Source organism: Neodiprion lecontei, chromosome 1 (assembly GCF_021901455.1).
Source record: "Neodiprion lecontei isolate iyNeoLeco1 chromosome 1, iyNeoLeco1.1, whole genome shotgun sequence".
Classification (NCBI taxonomy): Eukaryota; Metazoa; Arthropoda; class Insecta; order Hymenoptera; family Diprionidae; genus Neodiprion; species Neodiprion lecontei.
This window is the reverse complement of record NC_060260.1, coordinates 32,918,481-32,938,220: the sequence shown is the minus strand read 5'-3', so window position 1 is coordinate 32,938,220 and position 19,740 is coordinate 32,918,481. Positions and strand designations below refer to the sequence as shown.

The window sequence follows — 19,740 nt, the reverse complement described above, 5'->3', positions numbered from 1 at the left end:
TCACAGTGTCAATCGGAACGGTACAAATTGTTGTAAAAGTTGATGGCGATGACTGCTAATGATTGAGATCAGTACGTTGAAGAAGGTAGTATTCTTGAAAATGAAGGTCAAAAAGGTACGAAAGAAATCTTGTTCGCGTTTCGACCCAAGTGGGTAGCCATCCGCGGAACGAATTTATGTTGAAAATCTGTTCGACAATAACGAAAATATAAATTGTTATCCTACGGGAGCATCGGTTCACATCTGAAGGGCTTAGCGGAAATGTTGGTTCAAAGGCCGCCGATAGAAAGATTATTCTAAAAAGTGTTTGCAGAGGTCACGTAGATAGGAGGGAGGAAGGGTCGAACAACCCGCAAGAGAACGTTCTAATCTCGATTCGATGGACGAATGTATTCCTCCTGAGTGTTGGTCGAAAAGTTTCATCCACCTCGAGCTGTTGTATCAACAGGACTTCTATGGAACGGAATGTATCGAGAGCTCCCTCGACGTACTGCGGGAATAAATTTTTGACAAAGCAGATTACCTGCCATACGTTTTTCTTTTTCTTCACGAGATTGAAACGCGCATTTCACTTCGAATTGAAATCATATTTCATATCACACGGAGTCTTATTCTTTACGCCTATCGACACGCCGGCTGAAAAGGTAGATTTCTTTCGCTTATGTTTCGATTGACTTCGAGAATTTCAATCTACGCAAAGTAGGTACGCCTCTGCGGAGAAAAGCGGCGTTCTTTGATCTTTACGGTTCTGTTATATTGGTTATATCGCATTCGCGTTTTATCAATTTTTAAGGAAAAAATTGAATTCCCTATTTTTAGGTAAACTATGTACCTATACTCGAAGATTCTTGGCATGTGTCCATTATTAGAGGTACAGAAAACGATACATACGTGTATAAAACAATACATACGAAGACGCAACGCAGCAAAATGAAAGTGGATCAGTCTTACAGCGAGTGTAATTTCACTCTTTAACGGTACGTTATTCGATCAGGCTGACATCCTACGATATTTTAGTTCTCGTGATGAGGTCACTCCGTATCTCACGGGTTTCCGGATGCCTTGACAGAGAGAATCGATGGCTCGGTGGTTCAGGCTCGCAAATATCGGTCACTTTGCCGTCATCATTTCACATCCACCAATCATCCCCTCCCACTTTAATAACTTAGTTTGACAGGCGCGAAATATTCCGTCCCTAACGCTTGCAGTGTATTATCACTCTTCCGACCCCCCGATGATCAGATAAGTACGATCAACATAACTTGGCCTATACTCGATGAGAAAATTTATGCTTTCCGGCTGTATTTTCATACCGCTACCAAGCCAACAGGAATTTTAGGGTCGCATAAACCCCAACATCATCTCTTTCCGAGACTTGTTCCCTCGGATGATAAATCTGTCATTGCAGTTTTTTTTTTTTCGGTGACAAGTTTTCATCACTTGATCCCGGGGCCCCGCTGTGATCAGAAATGAGTACAACTTCAGCTAACGATATAAGACATCATGCAAGCGAAACTTTTGCCCTAAGTTTTTTTTTTTTTTCTTTTTTCGAAGTCAAAGTTGTTGAACTTGTGACGCTTTACTATCCAAAAAGTATGAGGAAGAAGTTTCGCGGGCAGTGTCAATTATTTGATTGTCAGAAAAAAAAGCAGGAAAATTCTTCACTGGAAACTAAATTTCTACTCGTTACGGTTTGCGACAGCTATTGGAAAAGTTCATCATTGAATCGCAGTGCTCGACTCGGTACAGAGTTTAATAAATTTGATATTGGTATATAACTGGCATATGCTAACCCTCATTAATAAAGACGCGAAATCAATGGCTCGAATTATTTGTCTTTGTGGAAAAACGACTCGTGATCACGATATTTTCTAGAGCGTAACGGACGTTTAATTTCACGAAATTGATGCCCCTGTATGCATCAGTACGAAAGCACATTGTACGTAATTACATGTTTTAATTAAACTCATCAAGCGAACGTTTGCACGGTAGGTAAACGAATGTATCCCGGTCGATTTTCACCCGCAAATATCACTTCGACCGGCAAGGATTCTACGAGTATAACGATGACCAGCTCTGACACGTATATTTATCGAGTTTGTCTCACAATCAGTGAAGACAGGTGACATCAAAGTATTGATCACCGCAATCTCCGGGTGACAAGCAATTTTCACCGATGAATTGATTACACCTGCTTTATACCTGGATCAAATAACACTCAAATGTGAAACAAATATCAATGTATTAATCGGGGAAAATGAATGTCACAAATTAACCGCCTTGCTTAAATTATTCGTACCATTAACAGGAAGCTGTAAGTAGATTTTACGGCGTATAGAAAACAAGCTTTCATTCTTCACTGTAAAATTTGAAATTCAATAGTGTACGTCTCTACAAAATATTATCGGCAGCAATCAATAACTCTTCGGCCTAAACGGTGAAGTAAATTTAATAGATTACACCAGAGAATTTGATGAATATCGACTTTATTCGGTATTTATGATGCCAGAAATTAATCTTTACTTTCAGTATGGTTCGTGGGACATGTGGGTGTTATTTGACCGGGCGGAGATTTGGCAAAGTTCAGATTAGGTGGTTCAAGACTTTGCAGGATATTTTTATAACCGAAAGCAGAAGCTTCAGTCGGTGTTATGAACTTGTCATTGTTGGTTGAGTATTCGAAAATGAAAAATCGACTCCGATTGTATCAGTATATTTTAATCACACGCTCTTGTATGTGAGATGCCGGCCATTCCGTTTTTCAAGATGGAAAGGACACGTGTCCTCAGCCCGTGCCTTATCACTGGCAACCAAATTGTTCGTACAACTAATAGTACAGTTTTTGTGGCAGATTAATCGGGAGTGTGTAATAAATTTTTTAAATATTAAAACACAATTATTATCAACGTAATAACAGCCTGTTCAATTTGTACTGCAGAATGTTATTCGCATTTGGGCTCGACTTTTATTTCGCACATGAAATAAAACCGCTGCCTGCAAGCAACGTCATTGAAACCATTAGTTTTGTTGTAAACTGCCATGTAGGCACCGCAGTGTTCACCGACGCCATAGTTGTTGGGCTCACCAGCCGCCCATTTTACAAACGGCAGCCTATGGCCTATAACGGGAAAGAAAGGCGAAGAAAAAAACGTGTGAATGAATCCTTGGAATTACGTACTTCAAATACTGATCAACTCACCGTTGATTGTAACCCACGGATATTCGGCCGACTCGCGCTTGAATCCAATATGGAAGTGGATAATTCCTCTGCCTAAATAATATCTCCCCATGAAACGTACAATATCGTATTGCGCTCCATTCTCAATTACCACCAACTTTCCATTCTCTTCTTTACATCGTTCGTTAGCTTCGGTCCAACTCAGCCTCTCGTCAAGATGAAGCTTGTACGCGTGCGGACTGGTTGTGTACTTACAGTAATCCTCAGGGATAACTGTACAGAAAGCTGGTTTCGGTACGGGGGGTTCATCATCGGCAATCTCTGGCGGCTCCAAGTTGTGCAGCTCGTCTATAGCCGGGCAATTGCTGTAATCCGTGCTCTTCGGCCCCATGATACCTGAAATCAAGATGGGATGTGCAACTGATACCGGTTAAAAAATTATTGTCTCCAGAAATTTTACTATAACGGTGAAATACTGAATCTTCATCACTTGTAGAGCCTTGAAAGCAACAGAGTTCAGTATTCGATCACTTCCGTCGAAGAAGTACACTTACGATGATGGTGGTGATTCCGCGAGTCGACTTTCACCAACACCAGGATAACCAAGACTGGAAGTATACCGATAAGTTTGCGCATTTTCGAGCCTTCTGAAATTGATAGAATTATTCAAGTATGTCCAAGTCTTCAGTCTCGTCTAGTTTCCTGATTTGACAGATTTGTGATTTCAATTAATCGTTGGATCTCAGTAGTAGCAGATAAGTTCTTTCGAGAATACAGAGATTAAATAAAGCGGTAACATCAATAACAGAGGTTCGTAAATAAGGGGTGTTGTGAATTTAAGGTCTCTCAAATCTTATCTCAGGTCTGGGAAAATTCTGAGTAAAGTCATTTTCCGCGGTGAGTTGACAACAAAGAAATTTCTACGACATGAGTGGGAAGAAAAATATACTGACGAGTAACACCAACCAGAGCACAAACGTTCCTTTATTTCCTCAGTACGCTACACCGGCTGTTTAGACGCTTGTCCAACTGTGACCTGGTTAAGAACTCTGGCCTTTAACAAGCTCAGCTCTGCCAGTGATGTGAATTAATCAAAAGTGTCAAATGCATTAAAATCCAATGGTACTGTTTTCATGGCTTCGATAAGAATTAATTGTGAATTTCAGCTCGGTTCGTGCACCCGACGTGACGAATAAATCATGTGTGAAACGCGAAATTGCACAACATGTGGTATCGGGAAATAACAATTTGCTGATAGGGAAAGTAATCGGGCAGTGCTTGCTCGGTATATTTGTTTGTATACGCTTGAAGTTACGCAAATTATGTGCTGCTCTCTGTGAATGTTGGTAAGCCTAGCACGCCAACATTTGCATAGAGGCTACATGCATACTATAACGGAATTTGTGTAATTGATTGATAATTAACATTTCGAAGACCGTGTAACCACAGTGTACCAATGGATTGATTGATCGATGTTCCGTATTGATACCGGCGATTACGTAGCTGTAACTGACTATTAATTTAGCCTCGAAGAAACTTTAATTTCAGAAACTCAGGATAATTTTATTTTCTTTTGCTGTAGGCAAAGGTCTCTACGCTAATTAGCAATATTGTCGCAGTCACCTCGCGAATAATTACAGACGAAAACTCAGTCAAAGTATTGCAGGAATATACAAGGAGTTTCTTTATTAAAAAGTTGTACTTTCAAAGCTTAAGAATGTAATTAACTCCATACTCTATGTCATCTTCTCACTGTCATCTTTTACGCCCATTCATAGTAGTAAGCATTAATTACAGAGGATACACTTTATTGAAGTTTGTATTTACTTTTACGTATACATTGAATTCTCTGTGATATGTATTCTAGTGTATAAATGCGAAGTGTAGCGATCGCGGTCAAAGGAATTTCAACCTATACCCTGTAGGTAATTTTCCTGAACTTCCATTATAAATTGTCAACCACGTTATTCAAGGCCAGCATCTTCATTCATCATAATTAATATTGCAAGCATAAATCGATAGGAGAATTTTTGCATCGCTTATAAACAATGAACCCTGGTAAATATCTGTCGTACAAGGAAATTCACGATCTGGTGGGGAAAGAAGCGTAAAAAGGGATGACTTAGGTTACCTACTTAAAATTTCTTCTCCCCCAAACGAGGAATTAGAGCATTAACATACAATGCGAGTGAATGAATTCAGATCAACACAGCAATGAGATGGAAATATTATACGTAATGAGACAAAGCAAAGTGGCGATTTTGTGATTTATTTATTGAATACCAAGTAAAACACCTACGCGTACTGTAGAGAAATATTAATTTCACATATAAAGAGAAGAATAACCAAGCAAGTATCCGCGGTCCAGCCCTCGTTGTCGTTTTTCGTGATCCAGAACCCCTCCAAACTTTTTGACCGAAGGATTGGAGTACTCTGCATCATTCGAGGCCCATTGTTAGAAAAGCAAGGGTTTACCTGAAACGCAAAGCGTACTTGAATATGCATGTACCATTTTACCGTTGTACCATACTCTCGTCACTTATTTCTGAAGGACAAAAAGTACTCGTTAACGATTGAACAACTGCATTTTCCTTCACTTTGATCCATCTTGATTCTAGCCTTCCGAGAAAATCAGATTATGACAAAGTAACCGTGTGTACAAATGCTTTGTAAAATTGACGTTGAGAAACTATTCTAAAGTGTCATCGAAAATCACGCAAATGGTCAGTAGTAGTTGCGTGTCTTTCAATGGAAATAGTCGACCTTCTGTCAAGGACTCGAGCAATAGGTAATGTCTTTTTTTACGTTTAAAAATAGAGCGGAGGAATCCTTCTAATTTCTGATGGTTATCGGGAAACGTAAGCACCGGTAATACACTCACCTGCCTCTTCGTCGAATATTGGAAGCGCTATCGTGTTGTTTAACAGGATGTCGTGATCGTCTGTACGTTGGTGAGTAAAAATTTGCTCTCTGGTAAGGCGATAGTAGATCAGCTGTAGATTGCAGAGAGCCTGGTTTTATTGGATTTGAAGACGAATATCTAGAGTGTGGCGGATGTCTTCCATGTCCTGACGGAGGTCCGTCTTCATCAATTGATTTCTTTCGATAGATATCTGGAATGTGATGTCCGTGGTGTCTTCGAGTTGATGTTGAGTTACCATCAATTTCACGGAAAATTCCCGTCAAGTCGGCGTCATCTCGATGGATTTTTGAATGATTGGTCAATTTTTGAAGAAGGGTGGCAATATTCAATGTTAATTGAGCATAATTTGCCGGATCCAACAATTCCACAAAGTGGTTGTTGTCGTCAGTTTGAAATTCATTCGGATTTTTACCTGGTCTCAGGAAAACCGAATCATATGGGTTTGACTGATAGTCGTTAAGATTGTCTGTGGATGGTATATGCGGCTTTGCATCATTTTTCGTTGGATTTAAAAGGTTTTGGAGATTAATAATCGTATTATTTTTGTTTGGCGCACCATTCAAGTACCAGATAATAGGCACATTCACCGGATTTTTAGGTGTGGTTGGACCGTGGGTTTCGTGTTGTTGGTCTGTTTTAAATGCCCATTCTAGAAACGATTCGATATCTGATAATTCAATATCTAACGGTTCGGGTGTCGTTTCAGGAATTGGCGGAACAGTGGTTGGGTGTTCTTCAGTATTGGCTAAAGGGCGAAAACCTAGATAATCTGCAAGTTTTTCAAAAGGGGTTGCGAGAGGTTGTAGCACGTCGTTAAGTGCCTCCGTAAGGCTATCATACCGATCATCCCCGGGGCCAAGGTAGTCAAGAAATATATCGAAGAAGTCTGCTAGATCTTCGCGGCTTGCAATGGGATTGATGATGACAGATAATGGTTCAATGACTGGTTTAACTAGTACCTGATAGGCCGGCTCAAGGGGTTCTATTATTGTATTGACTAGAGCAAGCAAGGACCTTGGCAAAGAGCGATAATCGAAACTCGGCAACTTCTCGCTCGATACTTGACTGGCGATATCCTTGAGTTTTGATATCAGCTGCTCATAAATATCGCCAAGGTTCAATGATGACCGGCCACCATGACGTCGCCGAAGCCCATTTCTGTGTACCGTTGATTGCATTTTGGAACCTTTCCCGGGTGAAGAGTCTATCGATAACGGGCCATCTGAATCATCTGTTTTGAATTCGGTGTCCACCTTTTCGGGATCCATAGTAATTTCTCCGGGTTTGTCGTTTCCAAGAGGTGACAACGTCAACCCTTCATGCCTACCAACTACTCGCGAGGACCGTTTATCCCACTGGACCGAATTAGTATTCAGCCCATCATCTAAATACGGAAAGAGTTTTAACAATTAATCATGTTGCTGACCATAATCTAAGTAGCCGCCATCACTTGCAACCAACTTGTACCGCTACCTACGGTCATTTTTCGTTGGATCCTCTCTGTCTCTTACTACCGAGCGTTGGGCACCTGGGGTATAACTTCCACCTGAAGAATTCGGCATCAGTTACCACGGTCATGAGATGTCAAATGAATAAATTCGTACCTTGAACGTCATGCGACATCAAAATAACATTCGCCGTAATCAGGCTTAGCAGAAGCTGACACGTGCGATACCGACGTTCTCGCATGATGGTGATCAATCTCTACAACGTGTAGCGATAAATATTCGAATCCTGGACGGCAAATTTAACAGTTCGTAACACTTGTAATTTGACTGTTAATTCTTTTCAACTTGCTAGTGTTCACTGTAGATCGCAGTGTCAAACTCTAGGCCTCGCAATCCCTCCTCGACTGCAGAGAGTTACCAAAGGCCCACTCGACTTAATAGAAGCAAGTTTTACTATAATTAAAATTCAGATAAACATTGACGATGCAGATATTCGGCGCAATCATTTCAACACTTATACAATCACAGGAGGAAATAATGCGGGGGTCCGGTTTAATGCGATTCTCGTGTCAAATCCTTTATTCGTGATCTGTGAAATCGATCGGACCACTAAATAACATTTGTCACGGGTATCACACTACGGCCAGTGTTGATACACATAAGCTGATTGCGAGTACTGCAATGCCATGATTCGATCATGGTCACGTCAAGCAACGTATCAATGCACTTCAATACATATGTAGAGTCACAGAATTACTTGAATTCTTAAGGCAGCAAATTCGGATACCGCAGGTGTGACGAACGTCCGAGTTTTCTTTAGCCTCACCCTCGCAATCATAGAACAATTAAGCATTTCTCCAAGTGTAAATAACGAATTTCTTCTATTTTTAATGAAAATGTACCGATGTACTGAGTACCGATAAGACAGCGGTAAAATAAATTGAACGGTTGTCGGAAAACTTGTGACATCTAAGGAAATGAATTCGGAGCTAGAAGACGTCTACCTTCGGAGTCTACGTTAAACTTGGACAGGTCACAGTCCTTCTACAGTCCTGAATCAATTTGGCGATAGCGCTATCGGAATCGCAATACGCCAGTGAAGTAAATACGACCGGCGAATTCGCTCGCGGAAACTATCAATCTTACTTTGCGTGGCAACGAAAGCTCATTTCGACGTTTATCTTTGCCCGTTAGGCATGCATTAATACCTCGTATATGTCAACCAATTGAAGATTTATGAATGTACTGATTCGAACGCCATGTAGAGTTGCTGGCAACGCGTGATTAGAAAAATTCAAACGATTGGGTTAAATTAAAGCAGAAATTCACGTCGACTAGGCAGCTGCACATTTTCCGAAGAAGGGGATGTTTTTCAAGTATTTAGTTATTTTTATTCGTTTACACAAACAGGCGGAGAAATTTAGTAAAATTCTTCATTGCCTCGTCACTGTTGTTTCGCTGGCAAAGAATGAAGTATAATATGGTACACTCAGACTAATTGGAGGAGATTGCGTGCAAGGCTGGGAAACTTTGGAGGCACAATTTTTACAAAAAAGTGGTTTTAGGCTCACCGTGAGCCAGCCCATGATTTTTTTTCTTTCTAAATTGCAATCACACCTCGCCTGCTCGTTTAGCCATCATCGGTTACTCAGTCATCTTTAAAAGAGATGACCTTTTTAACGATAAATGTAATTACGTATCCATTAGGCAACCAGCTGTAACCTAAAGGTGTTAGCAGTCTGAAAAATTGCGTTACATCGATGGAAAACCGCTACAAATTATTATTATTGTTATTTTCTTCCTTGCATCCTCAATTTCTGGTACTGCTAAATTCTTCTGAAATTCTTTTCGGGAAATAACTAGATCTAGTTCCATTTGTTTAGAAAAATAATCATTTTACTTGCCTCTAAATCGGTTTCGTCTTTTCACATGAACTCTTTGCATACGAATTTCTCATCGACATTTTTTCTCTACTGTACCAATTAGTTCACAAGCTTTAAAAAATGACTAAAATCCATACAAATCGATTGGATCAATTTGATTACGAGAAGTTTGAGCGACAGAAGTGGAAAAGAAACCCAATAAACCGGAGTATTTTAGTCAATATGTCGCTCAAGTATCGCATCAACGTTGAATATTTACGAACCTGTCAATTTGGCGAATAAAATCAAGTACCTCTTCAAATTTATGTTTTCACATTTTCGTGCCGTTTGACTTGATTAGGTTAGGTTAAGTTGATTAAATTACAGAAAAAACAACACGCCGGCTCGACTCTGTCTCAGCCAAGCGTCGGGTCAAAGTATTAGCACTGGCTTAATAAGTAATGATATCACGCTTACCCCACGAAGTACTAAAGCCTCTACTCTCTGGTTACGAATCTCTCCGCATCCCGATCATTCGGACATGTGTATCCCAATGCAAAATATATTCGTGGAAAGTTCTCGGGAAGAAATATCGTATAATAATCCCTCATGTTGCCAGAGAAGTAGTAAATCAGACGGTAATTTTTCTCCGTGTGAGTTTATCTTTCTGATGGACGAAAAAACGCCGCCGCTTCCTGAAAATATTTCGAGGAATTTTCAACGAGGATCGGCGCTACGTGATCAGTCTGTTTTCCGAGTAACTAACTCTGGGCTTTTTAGTACGAATATAGGTAATCAACGCCGCCGATGAATAAATAGCCGTGTTACTTTTGGTAGTAAAAGAAGCCGAAAAACTCGCGAAAAATTTTTAACCACTACCGAGCCGCCCTAGTATGTCGAGAGAATCTTTATGGTGGGGTAGGCGTAGATCGATCAAGATCGGAGGAAGCTATTCCCAATTTGTAAGTTATAGAGCCCAATAGCTATAAAACGGAAAAGGCCTTGAAAGCAGACGGCAGAGCCGTAATGATAAGACAAAATTATAATTCTGATTTATCGTAGCGGGACTGAAGAGGCGGCGGTGAGTGGATAATGTGAATATACTTGGGGAAACTTGGATAAAGATTAGTTATACCTATGCCTAGTTATACCGAAGCATCATATTCGGTGTAAATTTTCACCCTGCAGGGAAACTACGATTAAAATTTCCGATTCAGCGTATTTTCCGCGATATTACCGAACGGTTACAATTATCAACGATTACCCAGCACGCGTTGAGAAATGTTGGACCGAACGGAAATTGACAAACGGTGAACCGAAAATCGATCCCGTTTCTATCGTTTTTTGGAGTTCTGAAGCCCTCTTCGAAAACGCTACCATCGAACTTGCTTCACTTCAAAGCTGCTCTCCGATAGCAAAGCAGAAAAATGGGAGAGGAGAAGCAAGCGATGACACTAGTGATGATACAAGGTAAGGGTGAGGGTGAGGTATTACACCATGTAACCCTATAAAATGTTCGGCCCTATAAACGAAAGAAATACAGCCCCATTTTTATATATATATATATTCTTTTATTACGAGTTGATTTGTCTTTCTCAGCAGTAAAATATACGCTAAAATAAATCTAGACTTGTGCGACGAGATCAGGCCTTGTTCTCTCTACTCAGAAGCGACCATTTCTTACCCTCTGACATTGACCTTAGCTGTACAGAAATGTCTACGCCGTACATTTTGGCCATTTGACAATGGATCATAATTTTCTCGCTTGGTAAGACTCATTCATAAGTTAGTTGAACAAAGTCGTATTCGGCACAGAGACCTTATTATTTTTTTCGAATAAATCAGTATTGTTTATTTCTCAGAAAAGCTTAAACAAGTTGTCTCGAGATATTTTCTACGTCGTTGAACGGCGGGGATGAATCTAACTATGTAAGATCAGGAGACGAGCCGTCTTGTTGATCTCTGCGATCAATCAAAGGTGGAGAACGAAGGTTTTTCATTACCAGGCAAGAAATCCCGTGAGAGATAGCAAAAGTAAGCGGCAAATCCGTGGAGTGTTCTGTTGGACAATTGAAAAATTTTACGACCGGTCCTTATTTTATCGGCGACTCTGTTTGCGTTCTGTGAATCTATAGATAGATATAAATTATATACGAGAATAGCCCAGTCCATAAACTAACTCTAACCCAATTACCTTTGCCTCCGAGGCAACGAGGCAGTTAATAGAACTCCTTTCGGCTTGGACCAGCATGGCAAATGGGTACCGTGATTGTAGCTATGAAAATTTCATCATTATATGATAAAACCATGCGAATGCCTGCATAGATATTTCACGGAATAACGGTGTATGGAAAATGAAACCGCGGTCTGCTATCTGTCCAAATTTTATATCTTTCTCGAAGAAACCGTATATGTCGTAACATTGCATTTTGACAATGCATGTTAAGGACCGCCGTCTCCCCTGTATCGCGTATCTAGACTAGCTTGGTAGCAGCGAGAAATCAAGGCTCACAGTATGGTCGATGCTAGATTCTTAAAAAATATTTCTTATTCCGTTGCTGCGGAAAGACATCGTGGAGAAGGAGAAAAGGAGAGACTGGAAGGCTACCGCTGCCTGAGAAACGCTGTTCCGTTGCTGCATCACTATCGAGTTCACGAAATTGATGCACGATTATCGTCACTGATATACCGCCAACGTCGACACATCCCTGGCAGGTGCTTCAACGTTTCGTTATCGGTATCTGTGCCTCTGTCGTCAACAACTTCCGGAAATTCTCGTCGTCAGGATCGCTACCGGTGCTGAATATCGCCTAACGCCGCAGATCAGCTGACGAGGATCCACAAAGTGGATCAAGACTCGCCATGAATGGATCAGCCGACCCGGATCCCGAAACTCCCGACGATATCTTGGAGCCAGGATTTCGACTTGTCACGACTTTTCGACCCGGTACACCACGCCATCCGTCGGTGAAGGTCACCCACTTCCTCTTCGGCGGGCTGTTCCTGCTGCAACGACGCTCAACTTGACGAGTCGCCGAGTCTTTCGTGGCCTTCGCAACTTCCGACAGGGACACGGCGAAACTGCTGAGCGCCGCGGATCCTTCCAAGCCATGTTATAACGGAAACTTACCCGACAAGTCCCAGCCAACAGCGCCATCTACGTGCCGTCCTGTTTCTTCGAGTCCTGCGTCGGGAAGAACAGGTTAGCGACGTCACTGCTCGTTCGGTTATCGGTGGGACTTGACGTCTTTTCATATCGTTGAAAATATCTTTTCCGCAACATCTTAATTCCCTTTATTTTACTTATCGTTAGTTGTGTGACTACTTTTGTCGGTTTTGTTACCTGCTAATATCGCGGGTGAACTTTCGTCACCGCACGACTCCCCAACTAAATTTTTTTCTGTTGCATTGAGTGTGTTTAAGAAAAGGTAATTGTCTTGTTGATCGAAATTTCGTATTCGTTGTTTTTCTTCAATTTCGTGACACTTAGTGCACGGAGCCCTGCACCTCTCTTATTTCGGATTTCCAGTATCTTTCGGCTCTTCTAATTATTTTATTAATTTGTTTTTTTTACTCAATATTACTCTGTTATCATTTTGGGTTCCATTTTTCAACGCGTCCGTGTGATCCCTGACTTCCCCGAAGGGTGAGCGCGGCGGTCAGTGCGTTGCAATGTATAATCCGCCTATGGATTAAAGCCTTTCATCTATAAATTTTTTACGCCCGTTACACCGCTACTTCTTTCACCCTTCTTTCCTGCTCTTTGACATATTCAAATTACTAATGAATATAAAACACGCGACATGCACACGCTTCTTACGGCGTGAGTAATACCCACTCATAAATATACCCAACGTGCGTATCACGTTTATTCACCCTGGTTTCTTCCAATATTTCAACCCGAAAACTGTCGCGATTTATTTTCTCGAATTTCCTAAACATTCCGCGCTCAAAGTACAGAGGTGGGAAGCTGAACTGCGAAGTCGGATAAAATAAGGAAGTAAGAAAGTGAATGGCGGCATTCTCGATCGGAAACAATTGTTTATCGATGCCCGCAGAATTCGGTCGGCCCGGCTGTTCAACGGATCTGTTACAGAAAGGTTGAACCCCGAATCAGACGACGACTCGACGCCTCCGCTAAAGCTTCCTGATAAATAGCCGAACCCGTACGTCTCTCGTTTCCCTATCTGGAATCAATCGAAAGAGACAAAGAGGGGCTAAACGTCGGGGTAGAAGAAATAAGCCGGTATTGATATCTCTCTGAATGCCTTCAAAGCGCGCATAGCAGCTGGGAAGACAGAAGGCGTCTTCGTTATGCGTCAGACGCGCGATTGGAACAAATCGAAGGTATGGAGAAAAAAAAAAAAAATTGTCTAGAATAAAGAAAAGTACAAAACACCAGGAAGTCGTTAATTTCATGGGGTGCATAAACTGTCAAGCGATGTTTCAACATCTCCGAGCTCATTATCACGTACCGTTAATGCTGTTAATACCCGGAACATGACGATACGTATATGTATATGATGTTAATATGCGGAGCACATAATTTCCTGCTTCAGTTGGCGCTGATGTTGGCATAATTCTTGGGATGAGGCGGCTGCTTCAGTCTTATCGGGTAACGAGGGAGAGAGAGAGAGAGAGAGAGAGAGAGAGAGACAGGGAGAGAGATAGTTGGCGCTGAAATTGAGCCTAACCGCAAACGTTTGGGCGCGGGTCTCCGTCAAAGTGACATGTGTTATCGCACTAGACTGCATCAGCTGAACCCTCTTCGTATTCTCGCTTGAGCCGGTTCTTTGACATGATTTATACCGCGATGGAAGCCTTGTAGGGTGCAGACCTGATCAAACTCATACGCTCCGTTTGAAGCGTAATTAAACACGAGAATCTGTTTCCGAATCGATAACGCCCGAGGTACGATTTTTCCTTCACTGTTATGTTTACCCTTCATCTTCCGAGTTAGCCTGTTTCTACAAATTCTACGGTTTTCATCCCCATCTTTACTGCCGTTTGATATATCTTCGCTATAATGAAATGTGGAGGGTTTATCAATCGTCTACCCTACGCGGGCTTCTTCCTTTACGTAACTGCAAACGCTGAAAACGGGAATAAAGTTTAAAATTGTGTTTGGATTATACCTGGAGCGTACAGCGAAAAGACTGTTGGTCACGTACGACTGTCAAAAATTTTGAAGACGGTGAAATTGTAAGAGAATTGTCATTCGATGTTCCTCTCCATTGGGCCGTAGAATTCGACGAATTTATACTGAAACTTGAGTATTCGGTACGTTTTCCATTTATCCACGTCTTTTCTTTCTAGCATTAGCATTACGAGTGTTCATTTTAATCCACATTCCTTACCTCGTTGAGGGAGAATTTGTATCTTCATACATTATTTTTATAAACCCAATTAAAAAGGAAGCAAGTGGCTGACCATGTTGAAATATTTCCCCAGCTATATATCTGTAAGTCAAAAGGGTATAATAGCTTCAAGTCGATCGATCAGAGAATCTATTTGTCCTGCAATTTCCGTTTTTTGTCTAACCCTCAAGGGAATGTAGGCGATCCCTGGATTTCAGGGAGTAAAACGAAGGCGACGAAATACAGCAGGATATCTGTGCAGTAATAAAAAGGGTCGTTCCCGACGCGTTCCTCGTTTCCATCGCAAACCACTGATTCTTCGTAAGCCCGGTTAGCGCGTATAAACTCGAATCACCGCGGGTGTTCAATATTGATCTATCAACATTTTCATACATTAGATTCATAATATTTCATTCTTACCAACAGATACGACGAATTATTTTTAATCGCCTCGGGGTATGAAGCGGGGCGGAAAGAGCTACAAAGTAGAAAGAAATATCATTCGTCCTCGTAAACCGAGGTATAAACGAAATAGAGTAATTTGAAAATTAAATTACGTAATGAAAGGTTACGGAGTTGATGTTTATTCTGACCGCCCTCTGCGTCAGGCCTCTCATTGAGATTGGAATTATCCGGTGTAGATTACAATTCGCGTTTCGAGAGATGCTAGAGCGAGGAATACCGATCGCTGGTGAAACCAATCGACTGATTGAGCAACGCAATGTTAGTTACGAGCCGAAGGTATTCTGCAGAGCTTTGAAAGCTCCGGCAGACCGCCCCAAATCCTCAGCAACGAATACGAAATTCCTGCCCTACTACGCAACTATACTTACATACATATTATCTTCTGATAGAAAGGTATTGAAAAATTAAGCTTACGTATGCGTTACGCAAATTCACGAAGCACTTCCCCCCCTAAATTTCTATCCCTGGATCCTAATCAGTTTCCACCGCGGTTTAAAGCTCAACAATTTTTAAGCTAGAAAATAAATTATCTACTGCGATACGGACCTTGAATTTTCTTTTTGTAAATATACACAAACCAACGGTCAAACTCCTCTGATCTGAAGTAGCGACAACGTTATTTTTCCATCGAAGAGAGCGAAATGCGTAAAAACATCGACGACGGTGACGCTAGTGATTATTTGTACGAAAAGTTAACAATGAAAAGAACAACATTTGAGAGAGAGAGCTATGTTACCGAATAAACACCCGTTTAAGCTGTGTATATATATCACTGGTGGAATATCGTTCCCTGACAAATCCATAAACGCACGCCAAATCCCCGAACTTCCCCAGGATCATTCGGTTTCCGCGAGTATCTCGTACTCCTGAATAGCGTGCTCAAGTTCGCAATGTGCGAACGCCAAACACCGTAATCAATGAGCGGAAACGTTAAATCTCCTCCTGGCTGAGTATTATTGGATTTATTCGGAAAAAGAGCGAGTATCAATGCGCGTCACACGCACGTACGAATCCCCGAAAATATTGCTTAACTCTCTCGAAAAGCCAGAACCTTGCGACCATTAAATGCTTGGCACGAACCAACGTTTCCGATACCATCGAGAACACTGCAGACGCTACCTTCGTAAGGCACGTTACACTAGCAGGTTCAAATGTTCTCAACGATTTATGGCTAGCTTCATCTTTAAACCTCACTTAGGGATAAATGCCGTCGACCTAAATAATAACGAGGTCAAATTCGAACAAAGAAGAAACGTACGCGTAGCTCGAGATTATTAATTAATAGCGTCAGTGTTCGGGATATTTCTATGCCGTACTTGACAGCTTCTTAGTAGCGACCGACTCTGATTACCTTGCTGCATGATCGCTTTTTACTTTGACCTGCTCTCTACCCTGATTACACATCCTAAAATTGTTGTATCTGTCGGCTTTTCGACCATATCAGTTTTCATCGGTACTCGTATTGCGACTCGAGCCAATTTCCGGTATATCAAATGTATAACAGCCCGTATCCCCAAGAGGGTCGGTATTCTGATTTTGCTGGAGCCTGTTGAAGATTATCGTCAACATTTCGAGCTTACAAATTTGCGGAGTATAATTTCACCAGCCCAAATTATCGGCAGCCGAGCACTTAATTAAATGTGAACACGGTGGTTGCAGGGCGCCGCTTAAGTTACCGCCAAGAGTTTAAGTCAAATGTATCCTGAATTGAAATTTTCACGCTTCACCGCACCGCTAAATTATACCGTTGAATATACTTACTATTCATTGCACGAAAATTTGAACCAATTGAGTTTAATATAACATTACAAATATCCGCGTCAACTTCGGTCAAAGAATTTCAAGGGGCAAAATATCGCGACCAACGATACGTAATTTGAAAACTCAAGTCCGTCTGGACAAAAGTGAATGATAAAATCACGACGTGAAACGATTCGCCCGCAGCGATAGTCCGATGAAATTTCAGCCTCCGTTTATACGAGGAACTGGTTAGTTTTCACGAAGCATGAGCAGGCACAAGGTATGATATGTCGTTACTTATCAATTAAATTATTTCAATCCATTAAGCCGGTGGCGTTGTTAGCTTGGTTCAAATCGTAATTCCTATTGTGCGTTATAACGCCTGAGGGTGGAAAATACATCGGAAATTTACGACAGAGGACTAGAACTCGTTCGTGAATTTCCCGCGTGGGATCTGAACAAGTAGAATACCTATTCTAGTCGACCGCAATGGCAGAGTTACATTATACGTATGTGATACATTATGCGGATGAACGAGAAGATTCGAAAGGATACAAACGATCCACAATCGGCTTAAAATGTGGATGCAGAATACGTTTTACTTTCGCATTATACGACGAACGCGACTATCAATGCGCTTCCGGCGGGTATTACAATCAGTTAATAATCCTTCCCGTATGAGGTTAAAATATTAATATTTCAACGATCTCAGCATTGCAGAGAAAATGAATAGGTTCGTGAGATTAGTCATTTCATGCGTACATTTTTGCTTACATGCGATTAACTTGACATTTTGCATTGGTCGACTTTTGGGGTTGCCGATTACGAATCTGAAGTCGAAATTCGAAGATTCAAAATGGCGGATCCAATATGGCGGACAATCAAAAACAAGAAGAAGAAAAATGTTGAGAAAATGTATTAAGTTTGTGTAAAAATTGGCAACAATTTATTTTTTTCGTCGAAAAGTATAAATTTTGACCATTTCTTTACATGTCCTGTTTTTGCAATAAATAAATTTATTAACGCTCAGCCTCCCACCGTGAATTAAAGGGTTAAGCGAATGAACAGGAAGCCAACTTAAAAGATGAGGAAAAATGTTTTAATGCGTGTTTACAGTTTAAACTCTGAAACAAAACTGTTTTTACAATAATGTGGGTTGACGCCTTTTATCTACGACGACTACTAAATCAGAAATGGGGAAGAGGGGAGGGGGGGGGGGGGGGGGGGGCAAAACGAATGAATTCACAATTTGTAACAATACGGAAAAGTCTATGTAGGTGCATGGTAATTATTTAATTCGCCTCACTCTATTTCATTCTCTTCGTTTAATTTATTTCGTGACCGCCAATCTGCTAATTTCAATATGATTCTACATTTATATGGACAGTATTTTATTTCGAGAAATTTTAAGAAAATCGTACGACCGGATATTGTTAATGAGATAACGTTAAATGAAAAAGCTCCGCAAATTCGTACGTTATAATATCCGTAATAATCAGGATATGCAGGCAGCTAAAGAAAACGAATTCCGAAAGAGTTGGGGAAAAGAATTTCAAAAATAATACGACTTGATATCAACTGTGCTAATTTCAAAGAAAATAGAAAACTTTGGCATTTCAGTCTGGAAATAAAAAGTATCCGAACAGTCCGAAGCTTTCATAAAGAGAATATTTCAACTGAAATAATTCAACGTTTCACCCAAAGGTATTCAGACTGGATATCAAAAATGTGAATATTCGCGTTTCTGTTATTCAAGAGTAAAAGCATGCGGAAATTTTACAACTTCCGTGGCGTAGCTCGGCTCAAAAGCACAGACGTGAGTTCAATCCAGTGCGTCGGTGTGAGTCAGAGTATTCGATCCGAATTCTCGATTACGATAAAACTCTTCAATGCTAAAGAGCCAGAGATGAAGCGCTTCGGGATGGCTGACCCAATCCTGATCTACACTCCTGACGCCTGGCTAAAGCATCTCACTTACCACTCGCTCGGCAGGCGATCAGCGGCGCTTGGTCCATTCTGCAGCAAAAAAATTGACCAACAAAAACAGATTATAGTTTTCGATAGCTGTCACGTATTCACGTGCTACAGACTTCCCAAGTGTCACTTTAATTGATTATCTTACAATATATATATATATATATATTATATATATTATATATATTATATAATAATAATATATTATTATTATTATTATTATTATTATTATATTCTTTGTATTTCTAACGGTATTACGCTAATCTTCCTCGCCGCTCTCGCGGAAGACCATTATCCGATTTGTAAGTTATTCTCTTTTTCCGAGTTATCCTCAGGGAAACGCGTCAGGCCTTTGTGAGCAAGCACAGTTCTTTCGCTCTATCTCCACCTCCTATGCTATATGCGGTGACATAATATTTTAAACGAAACGTCCACGCGAAACTTTTTCATTCTTCTCAAATCGGATAAATAACGAAACGCTCTAATGTAAACCCGTTTTAGCGATAAGCTTTCGAATAAGCTACATTGATGGTGAAGTTTCAAATCGTAGCTGCCGTTGGACGATAAATCAAATTGAGAGATCGCTGAATTGAGCGTGATAATGCAGAAAAAAGGTAAATCAATTCGGCAGGAAATATGAAAAAAAAAAAAAAAAAAAACGTTCTTGAATAGCCTACATGCCGCGTATTTGTAGATACATATGTACGCACTTCTGGCATTCTCATTTCGCCCGAAACTCGAAAGTAAACAGCGTAACTCGATTGAGTTCCGACAAAAATACCAACCGAAAAAC

The 19,740-nt window shown here is 40.8% G+C and overlaps 3 protein-coding genes across 10 annotated transcripts in view; 1 reads left to right on the top strand and 2 right to left on the bottom strand.

Moving 5' to 3' along the window:
- Positions 1-19,740, top strand: part of LOC107226787 (neuropeptide CCHamide-2 receptor-like) — a 106,937-nt gene that overhangs the window by 74,219 nt on the left and 12,978 nt on the right. The window lies entirely within an intron of this gene.
- On the bottom strand, positions 2,698-4,291 carry LOC107226777 (hemolymph lipopolysaccharide-binding protein). Of its 2 annotated transcripts, none has more exons than XM_015667692.2 (4): positions 4,145-4,291; positions 3,733-3,825; positions 3,200-3,574; positions 2,698-3,118 (listed from the first exon to the last, which is right to left on the bottom strand). In XM_015667692.2, the coding sequence occupies exons 2-4, from the start codon at positions 3,812-3,814 to the stop codon at positions 2,943-2,945; spliced, it is 633 nt and encodes a 210-aa protein (XP_015523178.1). In that variant the 5' UTR covers positions 3,815-3,825; positions 4,145-4,291; the 3' UTR covers positions 2,698-2,942. The 2 variants fall into 2 exon arrangements, with proteins under 2 accessions (XP_015523178.1, XP_046602528.1); XM_046746572.1 differs by having other exon boundaries at positions 4,132-4,275.
- LOC107226778 lies at positions 5,432-7,977 on the bottom strand. 2 transcript variants are annotated; one of them, XM_015667693.2, is made up of 4 exons: positions 7,706-7,977; positions 7,579-7,647; positions 6,060-7,485; positions 5,432-5,653 (listed from the first exon to the last, which is right to left on the bottom strand). In XM_015667693.2, the coding sequence occupies exons 1-4, from the start codon at positions 7,788-7,790 to the stop codon at positions 5,650-5,652; spliced, it is 1,584 nt and encodes a 527-aa protein (XP_015523179.2). In that variant the 5' UTR covers positions 7,791-7,977; the 3' UTR covers positions 5,432-5,649. The 2 variants fall into 2 exon arrangements, with proteins under 2 accessions (XP_015523179.2, XP_046602451.1); XM_046746495.1 differs by lacking the exon at positions 7,706-7,977 and having other exon boundaries at positions 6,060-7,456; positions 7,575-7,629.